The sequence below is a fragment of the Gossypium raimondii genome, chromosome 11 (assembly GCF_025698545.1).
Source record: "Gossypium raimondii isolate GPD5lz chromosome 11, ASM2569854v1, whole genome shotgun sequence".
Lineage (NCBI taxonomy): Eukaryota > Viridiplantae > Streptophyta > Magnoliopsida > Malvales > Malvaceae > Gossypium > Gossypium raimondii.
In genome coordinates, this window is record NC_068575.1 from 36732627 (window position 1) to 36742604 (window position 9978).

Genomic DNA, 9978 nt, shown 5'->3' on the forward strand with positions numbered 1-9978 from the left:
TAGCTATTTGTCCTAAGCTTGAGGTGAACCTGTGGAGTTAAACATATTAGTAGGTCAAAGTTAAGCATTGAGCCCAAAAAACCTGCACACTCAAATAAATAGCCTGTAAATTAGCTATTTGTCCTAAGGTTTGGACAAATTTTAGGACTCCCTATGTACTAAGATTCCTAGTTTTGGACCATATTCATATACATCATGCCAATAAATTTAACTAACCAAAGTTTTTTTTGTTTTTCTCTTTTCTAAATTTAGGAAACCGTTTAAGCAAAGTTAATATCAAATATCTTTAATTAATCAAATTTACAGGTTATCATAATTTTTTTATGATTAGACAGTTAAATTTATCAATATAATTATAATTATTATGTATGTAAATTTTAAATAAATCTAATATTTCTATTGTATTGATTTAGAATACTATATCATTATTAATTTATATATATGTAATGGTTAAAATGATAAAATACACATTTAGAAACATTTAATTTACTCGAACTTGAGCATATAAGATCTAGATGAATGAAATATAAGGATCATAATGTTAAAGTATTAATCATACAAAAAGATATGACAACGTGTAAAATTATTTCAATTACAAACAATAAGACAAGTTTAACTTACTCAAAACTGAACATACATAATTTACATGAATGAAATATTAAATATGATAATTGGATCTTTAAAATATCATTATTAATATATTTTTTTGGTGAATTACAATGACATGGCAAAACCTAAACAACAAATGCAATTAACGTGACTCAAACACAGATCACATCTGAGGCGGTGAACACCCTTGACCATCAAGCCATCACATAAGGTTCCATTATTAATATATTTAACTATTGAAATTATTTAATAAAAAATAAACAATTAAACATATTTCAATTATTTAAATTATATAAATCTTCCCATATTAAATATCTTTCACATACATATTTTGGGTTAAGTGTGTGGACTAGTATTTGGGCTTTCACTTTTCTGACCTAACACCCCTAATAAAAACTGTCCTCTCTCTTCCACATTTACGCTCCCTTTTTCATCATCAAGTACTTGCTGATATCATATAGGCACCGAAGAACAGCCTTTTTCCTTTGCTTTTCCTATGGCCTAAAACTTCTCTGCTTTATTTCACTTCAACGTGTATACATAACCTCAAAGTCTGTTCCATTCAACAGTAGTACGCTCATTGTTTCCGAGTGTAACTACGTTGTGCTGTAAAGATATGGGAAACTGCCAAGCAGCTGAAGCAGCAACCGTGGTTATTCACCACCCAGGGAACAAGATCGAGAGGATTTACCACCCTGTTAGTGTCAATGAAATCATGACCTCAAATCCAGGGCATTACATTGCACTTGTGCTAACCTCGCCCACGTCGAAAAACCAACATGGGATGCCTTTGAAGCAACTCAAGCTTTTAAAACCAGATGACACACTATTAATCGGCCATGTCTATCGACTCATTAGCTTTGACGGTAATTTATTCACTTAAATCTTTTTACGTCTATAGTTTTTGCCTTTCGTTTAATTTGTTTTCTTTTAGTAGATGTTATGAAAGAGTTTGCGGCAAAGAAGTGCGCGAAGCTTGGGAAACTGTTGAAAGAAAGAGGAGGGATTGGGGTTGGGATGGAGTTGAAGAGAAAGGATTTGCCAAATGCTTCCGATCTGAAACCCAAACTGAATCCCAAATCTGGGAACTGCAGTTCGGTTATTGAGGTAATAATAAATAATAAAAAACAAAGCTCAAAGCGACTTTGAAGTTGAACACTACTGTTTCAAGTTTCGTCTAAGTTAACAAACTGTCAGAATAGGTGACATAAGCTTCTGAAATGAGTTTTAATTTGGGGTCTCGAATTTCAAGAAATGTAATTAATCTTTACTACCAATTCATTACTGCCTAAGAAATGAGTTTTATGGGGTTTTTGTAAGTTTAAAAAAAAATGTTATCGTCTCAAAAACTGAGAACTAGGAAGAATCTGAAGTCTGAACTTTGTTTAACAACAGATCTCGAGGTATCTATTTGAAAAATTATTTTCCAACACTTAACGTACTTCAATAATGTTGAAAAATCTTCTTTAATAATATGTTACTCTGTTAAGTTGAACTCACAACAACTGGTCATTATTGATATATCTACTTTAATGAAATATTATTTTTATGATCATTAATCAACCATATTTCACCATGCATGTTTCTGAGAATTTAGTCTAATGACTTGTCTTCCTCATATAGCAAGGTAAGTGAACAGAAAAGGATCTAAATTTCGTGGAAAGCTTGGGTTTAGTGCAAATCAATAATTGAACCCCCAAAGAAGCTTATGGATTTGTCATTTTCTCATGGGGTTCCTTCGTCCAATTTGTCCTTTTAGATAAAATTTCCCATTCTTTTTCTACCATGTGTGCAGGTGAAGCAGGAAGTTAACAGACAGGGAAGCAGTGGTGGCAGCAGAAGTAGGTATATGGGAAGGCATCATGGTGGAGGTGGTGCTGGGGGTGGGGGGCAATGGAGGCCAGCTTTGCAGAGCATTGCAGAGATTGGGACTTGAACTCAAATAGCTTTCATATCTCTATTCCAGGACCATTGCAGGCTTTCCCCTTTGTCATTTCTCTCCTCAGTCCCAACTCCCCTACAACCAATAAAAAGCAAGCAAACAACTATATAAAGCCATAGACATAACAATCCATCCTTTCACTCTTCCCAATGCCTTCCTAGTATTTATGTTTTGATGTAAAACCATATTAATCACTTAGAACATCAATGAATGTAATGAACCACTTTCTATCTCAACATCGAAACTCAATATTTCCAATTTTTTTTTTTTTGGATCATTTTAGTTATGTTAGTAGAATTTAGAAAATTGGAAAACAATTATCTAGGTCGGACTTCGGATCTGAAAGAACTTGAACAACCCAAATCATTTTTCACGTTACCTTCAACCCATTTCATACATATTTCTTTGCTCTCAATTTAAGTCTAAGAGTTATCCATGAGGGTTCGCTCAACGGAAGTGAGTTGAGTTTTGGGCGAACTTTATCACTCCTAGTCCCCGAGGACTAGGGACTTTTTCTAGATAAAAGAAAGCTCAGGTGTAAGAGTTTAATATTACTACGTAATTAGACAGTATACAAAAAGAAGGAAAGATACATTGGGATTTAGTGGAAGGCCCCCAAAAAGGAAGTGAAGACAAAATGCAAATGTGATGGTCCCGAGCTTTATTTCAATGAGGGACTGCAGAAACACCTAACAAATGGTAGTGGGATGGGAACATCCTTCTCCACTTAGAAAGCTTTTATCTGTTTCAAGTTTAGAAATATGGTACAATGTGGTTTTGTTTTGTTATCATGGCTTGAAACTTTGAATCGTTGATCAAAAATCACATTTACTTTTCCCCCTTGTTTTGGGTACATTCTCTCCTTTAATGGATTCATCTTTTGGGACATGTTTTCTGTACACCAAAGTTCATAGGGAGCTGCATACAACTTTTAGTTTTTGTTGCTGTCAAAAGACAATGATTTGATCGGTTGTGGGCTTCAATTGCTGTGTGGTTTATAAGCTCTTGCAATTTTTCCAGTTGCAAATCCTATTTGTATTATAATTGTTAAGAGTAACTGTAATATCTATTGGTACAATGATGATTGTAAACATATAGATTAGGGCGGTGCATAATTCGGTTAACCCGATTTTTTTTCGGTTAACCGACCGAGTTCGGTACAAAATGCAGACACAGCACATCTCCCGGTACAATGTTGCCAACACAGCAGACCTCCAACTAAATTTGCCAACTGCTCTAAAATCAACGAGTTTCAGCAACCACCTCAGATTTATAAGGTTTCGTGACAAGTCCGGCATCAAATAACCTCCAATCATCTCAAGGATGTATGCCCGAGCATATCGTATTCTTTCTACTTCAATCGAATCATTCCCCGGCTTCGGGAATGTGTCTCATAATCAGCCCAACTCGATCCGACCTGCGTAAATATTATTCAAAATTGCACCCAAAAGATCGTAGCATACGGCTCCCCAATCAGCAGATTGAACGGACTCAGTGAGTGCAGACCCATCCGCCGGCAATCTCAACTATAATTGCACGTCCTCCAAAGTGATGGTGCACTCTCCGCATGGAAGATGGAATGTGTGCGTCTCGGGTCTCCACCTCTCTATTAACGCGTTAATGAGTTTCGGGTCCAACTTGCACCCCCGACCTATAGTGGCTACGTGCCAAAAACTCGCTTCCCTCAAGTAATTTTCTATCAAAGATGATGCAGGACCAGACATATTACGAATATAATATTGTAACACCCGATCTACATACTGTTATAAAAAATTATAAATGCAAATTAATTAAAATTACATAAATAAAAAAATAATAAATAATATTCAAAAATTAAAATTAATCATTACCACTTTCATTTGTTCGACGGAGATAGGTTTATGATAGAGACAAATTAATTCCCCTACCATTGCTAACACGATCAAATATTTTTAAAATTATAAAAAAATAATACTAATTTAGAAAGAAAATTAAAGGAAATAATTAATTAAAGAGAGCTTTGAGAAATTTAAGGAGAAATTTGAGAGCTTTGAGAAATTTAGGGGAAATTTGAGAGTTTTTTGCTAAAATTTGAAGAAATTTTGTGTGAAATAATAGGAGGGAGATTTTATACTCTTTTCTTTACCGTTGGACCCCCCAACGGTAAAAAAAATAGCCGTTGGGGATAAAAACACGGAGCAAAACGCGCCCCTGGGGGAGCGTTTTTGCCACATCAGCAAAGCGCGTCCACATCAGCGCGTACACATATTTTAATATGATATCTTTCACAATTATTTTTTTATTTTCATCTCGCAACCACAATTATGTTTCAATCTAAATACATAATTCACCGGTCATTTTAATTTTACTTTTACAATTTTTAATATCACTACCCCACCACTATTATTATTTTCACTCACCTAATTTAATCCTATCGTCCATGAAATTGCCTTCACAAATTAGACAATTCAAGGTGGGGTTAGAGGTGCTCATGGGTCGGGTCGGGCCGGGCTCAACTAAAAATTCAGTCTCATTTACTAGGCATTGGCCCGGTCTGGCCTCAAAAATGGGCCTAAAATTTTGTCCAAGCCCGACCCGAATAAAAATGATAAAACCAGGACCCGACCTGGCCCGCCAGTATTTATTTTTATATTATTTTTAAATATATATAATACATCAAAAATACTAAAAACATCAAAATAAATATCCCTTAACAAATTGAAAATAAATTTTAAAAAATATGCAGACTCAAATAACACTAAGATAAATGCAACTTAACAAGCAAATGCCTCTAAAATAATAACAAAATTAACAAATGCCTTTAAAATAATAACAAAATTAACAATAAAATAAATATTATATAATATCCAAACAATAACAACAAAATAGTAGCAATATAATATCAAAATGGTAGCAAAATATGAAGAAAATAATAAGAAAATAACATTGAAAAAAAGAGTACTTTTTTTTTGTCTTTTAGTGAATTCGCTCCGGGCCTGGGCCAAAATTGCCTTACCCGAGGTCCGGCCCATTTTTTAAACGGACCTTATTTTTTTGTCCAATCCCATTTTTCGAGCCTACATTTTTGTCTAAATCCTTCCACATTTCGGGCGAGCCTTCGGGCCGAGCCGGGTGGCCCGACTCATGATCAGGTGTAGGTGGGGTTGGGTTGGGTTATATTAAGAAGAAACAACCTACAGGTGAAAAAGTTAATAGAATAAAATAAAAATAAAAATGTTAATGTGTGAGTACTTTTAAAAAGGCTTTAATTTGATACTTTTTTGGGTAACACTCAAGTCACAGGCTAATTCAATAAAAAAGACTTAAATTTGATATTAAATAAGATTTATACTTTGATTTTGTATATTTGAGTTTAAGTTTTTATTATTTCATTAATCAAATTAATGTTATTTACTCATGAAATCAGATTCAACCCAAAATAATAATATTATACATAATTTAAGCAAAGTTTCAGAATATTAAGGAAAAAGTGTCTGAATATGAAAATTATAATTTCAAAAGTGTTTTGAGTTTTTTGAAGGAAAAAGAAAAGTGTATGAAAACGAAGTCAAAAGAGCCTAAGAAATTGACAAAAGAAATGATTTCAAGGTTGAATTTAGGTAATTAAACCCAAATTATTTATCATTTTATTTTTAACATCTTATATTTAGTAATTATATTAATTTTATATTATTTCAAGTTGAATGGGTTAAATTCAAAAAAATATATTTTATTCATTCATAAAACTAAACTCGAGACTAGAGGTGTTCACCGGTCAGGTCAGGCCAGATTCAGGCTGAGTTTAAGTATGATAGTAACATATTTTATGCTTGTTTAAGCCTAGCCCGAAATTTGGGCTTAAATTTTTGCCTAAACTCGCCCATATTTGTAAAAGACTAACCTAAGTCTATTTTAGTCTGTCCATATTATTTTTAATTTTTTAAAAATATTTATATTATATTATATTATATTTAATAATTTTGTATATTTTTTATTTATTAAAAAATTTTATAGTCATCTTAACATTTTTTTAATGTTTACATTACAATAGTATTATATATTTAGTATAAGTTTATTTTTTTAATGTATTCTAAATTACATAATATTAAGTATTATAAACTTAAAATAGATTGGGTCGGGCTCAAGACTTGAATGTTTAAGTCTAAGCCCGACCCATATTTTAAACGGGCTTTTTTTTACCCAAATCATCTCAAATTTCAAGCAGACCTTCAAACCTGAGTGATAACTTGACCCATGAATAAGTCTACTCGAAACTCTAATCACATAATTCATAATGGTTCTTATTTTTATAAGAGAATAAAGATAATCTAAGAATAGAATTTAACCATTTAAATTAATTAATTAATAAAAGTATTTTGAAAGGTTTAGTTAAGAACATTAATCATAGATCATGATCATGTAAGATTAAAAAAATAAGTGTTTTTATCATTCATCATTTTTTTTAAACATGTAGATATATTCAAAAGCCAAAATGTTCATTTCACAACAAATCATGGTATGTACCCTCTGCTAAAACTAGCCTCCATCGAAGTGGCTTCATTTAAAGCAACTACGCGGGTTCGCTCTACATTCTAGAATATTGGAATAAAAATAGGTTTCTAGGCGTAGCTGGAACCAAATTTCAAGTGCCTCAACTATTCAAGATTCCAATCCCTTTACATATTGGGAGTTGATCTTTATCCCGTCTCCATCATAAAAAAAGAAGACAGAACAGAAAGAGTGAAGGCTGGGTTAAGCACATAGAGAAACTTCTTCTTCAGGCTTAAGATTTTTTGAACCGACTTATCGATCTCTTATAAAATCATACCTGAGTTGAAAGAACCCAGAGTTTTTGTGTTTAAAGATGAGTTACTACAATCAACAGCAGCCTCCTGTTGGAGTTCCTCCTCCTCAAGGTATTTGTTTTAACTCTGGTTTTGATTTTTTTTTTTTTTGAAGATTTGATGGAGTTTTTAGGTTTTAATTTCTTTGATGGGGGGTTGGATTTACAGGGTATCCTCCAAAAGATGCATATCCACCGCCTGGATACCCAGCTGAAGGTTATGCCTACCCGCCGCCTCCACAGTATCAGTATGCAGCGGCGCCACCGCCAAGGCAGCAGCAGGAAACCGGTTTTCTTGAAGGCTGGTAAAACTTCTTCACTTTCGAGCATACTATAACAACTAGTGTTGTCATGATTTTAATTTCTAGGCCTTTTTTCTGAGGGTTGGTTCTGTTTTTTTTCAGCCTTGCATGGCATAATAAATATGAAGTAATTTATATTTGTGCAGTTTAGCAGCACTTTGCTGTTGTTGTCTTCTGGATGCTTGCTTCTAAGGAGAAAGAAGAGGACAACGGTTGATGGTTGATCATCCTCATGGTTTAATATGTTTTTAGTAGATCCAATTCCGATGTATTAACATGAACATTTGTCTCCCTTTAACTATGTCAGAACATCTCATTTTCTCATTCATGAATTGTTTTGATATTTCTCATTTATAATAACACTGTAATGTGGGGAAAAGAAAAAGAATGGGAACTTTGTTTCTAAGATTGCCGCATCTTCTCACGTGCATTTTTGTTTTCTGGAATCGATTCTATGGAAAATTGAAATTTTATTCCACCCGGGCTTGATGCCTTGACGCATTCAATGTTTTGCTTCCGAGTCAGCTAACTCATATCAACTGATTAACTTCATGAATTTTTATATTTTATCAGCTTCACTTTTTACCATCTTACAAGTCCTGATTTATTTTTAAAAAAATTAATTAAACTCTTATTTGATTTTTGTAAATTCAGTTATTCAATTAGATACAAAAGATTTGTATGAACTTAATTAATTTTCTTTTAAAATAGTTCATACCGTCGACCTTTTTAGTTTCATTCTTTAAGTTAATTACATCATATATATATATATTTATTTATTTATTAAGGAGGGTAAAATTTATCATGTAGCAATCATTTTAGTAACATTTTCATGCTGCACATTCAAAGCAAAATTAAGATGTTGGAACCAAGAGTAAAAGCTAATAATTAATCCTTTTGTAGCTTTTGTTAAGCAATCAGTCATCCTATCACCGATGCACATACCTAATACAAATATCCCGAACTCGACGCAATAGGTCTCGAATAATATGAATGACATATAAATCTGGTTCTTGTATCCTCAGAGTACCTTTAACATGATGCAGCGCTTCCAAACAATTTGTTTCTTACAACACATCACGACAACCTTGTCATGTCCCGATTTAGGCCATCATTAGGAGGAAGAAGAAAGGACTACCACGATTGGAGTCCGAAGGGTTAGGGTGGCAATAGACCTTTTTTCACGTGCGTGCATAGGTTACCCAATCACAGAGCCAGCACGTCCATCGAATCGACGTTTTACAAATGTACGACTACTCGTGGGGACATGTTTAAACATTTGTCATCCAGAGGAATCAGACTGCCCAATTTCGCCTACGATTTTGAAATCGTGAAAATAGATTGCCAATTGAGTGACTCCCGCAGTAGATTCATCCTCTTGTTATACCTATTGGAGGTAGGCTTCCATATTCATTTACATCATTTCTTTTGTAGGGTGTTAAATATCTATGGAATTGCACCCAGACAACTTAACGGTCCTTCTTGGAGGACTATGATAGCTTGTTTCATTGAGTGTAGTATACATTGTGAGCCTTCATTCTTGGGCGTGTTTCAAAATTTTTACCAATTAGAGGTCATTACCTAGGGGATCTACTTCCGCACTCTCGAGGACCATTGGTCTATCATTCAAAGTTCCTACTTAATTTTCCATTCAGACCACCATAAATTCATATGGATGAGAAGGAAGCTTAAGGTAGCTTCGGCTTCCCTATAAAGTGGTCTATCCCTCATGAGTCTGTTTGTCTTCAACGACAACCAATTGTTTCAAACCTTGCCAAGTCACTGTATAACTGCTTAAGGCTAGGGCATCCTCTGAAACTGGACAAACTCCTAACAGTAAGGAACGTTTTCTATTATTGTTTAGAAAAGCAAAGCCCTAATGGCTTTAGATCGGCGGACTTAGCATTGGGAGTAGACCCACAAAGGGTTAAGCCTACTAGTGAAGCATAGCCTTATGGGGACTCTGATAAGTTGGCCTAATCATTAGTGAGGAAAAGAAGAGAACCTTCCATCCCCCAAGGTATACCTCTTTCATGCTTATCCCTTTCAACACTTGAACTTAAAGGTGTCCATTCTCACCACACCCATATTAATCCTACTATTGGCTCCTAGTTTGTCATTGCAGTCTCTTCCTTTTCTCTTAACTATTTTCAACATCCCCCTCACATGGATGTGGAGGCACTTATAAAAGGTGTGCAAGAAGTTGCAACGACGGTTGATATGCGGGTTCGAGCGGTTAGTAGCCACTGTAAGAGGAAAAGGTTAGAAGGGAAGTCCTCTAATGCCAAGGAAAAGAGAGAAAT

General features: G+C 34.2%; 2 protein-coding genes across 4 annotated transcripts; both read left to right on the top strand.

The window, feature by feature from the left end:
• Window positions 1-1010: 1010 nt before the first annotated feature.
• LOC105804046 (hypothetical protein) lies at window positions 1011-2809 on the top strand. Of its 2 annotated transcripts, none has more exons than XM_052623414.1 (3): window positions 1011-1475; window positions 1544-1716; window positions 2405-2809. In XM_052623414.1, the coding sequence occupies exons 1-3, from the start codon at window positions 1226-1228 to the stop codon at window positions 2543-2545; spliced, it is 564 nt and encodes a 187-aa protein (XP_052479374.1). In that variant the 5' UTR covers window positions 1011-1225; the 3' UTR covers window positions 2546-2809. The 2 variants fall into 2 exon arrangements, with proteins under 2 accessions (XP_052479374.1, XP_012491986.1); XM_012636532.2 differs by having other exon boundaries at window positions 1017-1475; window positions 1547-1716.
• A 4327-nt stretch (window positions 2810-7136) lies between these two features.
• On the top strand, window positions 7137-8081 carry LOC105804045 (protein CYSTEINE-RICH TRANSMEMBRANE MODULE 13). Of its 2 annotated transcripts, none has more exons than XM_052623405.1 (3): window positions 7137-7446; window positions 7543-7678; window positions 7778-8081. In XM_052623405.1, the coding sequence occupies exons 1-3, from the start codon at window positions 7395-7397 to the stop codon at window positions 7824-7826; spliced, it is 237 nt and encodes a 78-aa protein (XP_052479365.1). In that variant the 5' UTR covers window positions 7137-7394; the 3' UTR covers window positions 7827-8081. The 2 variants fall into 2 exon arrangements, with proteins under 2 accessions (XP_052479365.1, XP_012491985.1); XM_012636531.2 differs by having other exon boundaries at window positions 7150-7446; window positions 7822-8081.
• The last annotated feature ends 1897 nt before the right edge of the window (window positions 8082-9978 follow it).

Bases quoted from the DNA above. Each gene is read 5' to 3' on its own strand.
- LOC105804046 (XM_052623414.1), top strand. From the start codon at position 1,226: ATGGGAAACTGCCAAGCAGCTGAAGCAGCAACCGTGGTTATTCACCAC. The intron at 1,476-1,543 runs GTAATTTATTCA...GTTTTCTTTTAG, and splicing joins TCGACTCATTAGCTTTGACG to TAGATGTTATGAAAGAGTTT. The intron at 1,717-2,404 runs GTAATAATAAAT...CCATGTGTGCAG, and splicing joins ACTGCAGTTCGGTTATTGAG to GTGAAGCAGGAAGTTAACAG.
- LOC105804045 (XM_052623405.1), top strand. From the start codon at position 7,395: ATGAGTTACTACAATCAACAGCAGCCTCCTGTTGGAGTTCCTCCTCCT. The intron at 7,447-7,542 runs GTATTTGTTTTA...TTGGATTTACAG, and splicing joins TGGAGTTCCTCCTCCTCAAG to GGTATCCTCCAAAAGATGCA. The intron at 7,679-7,777 runs GTAAAACTTCTT...GTTTTTTTTCAG, and splicing joins ACCGGTTTTCTTGAAGGCTG to CCTTGCATGGCATAATAAAT.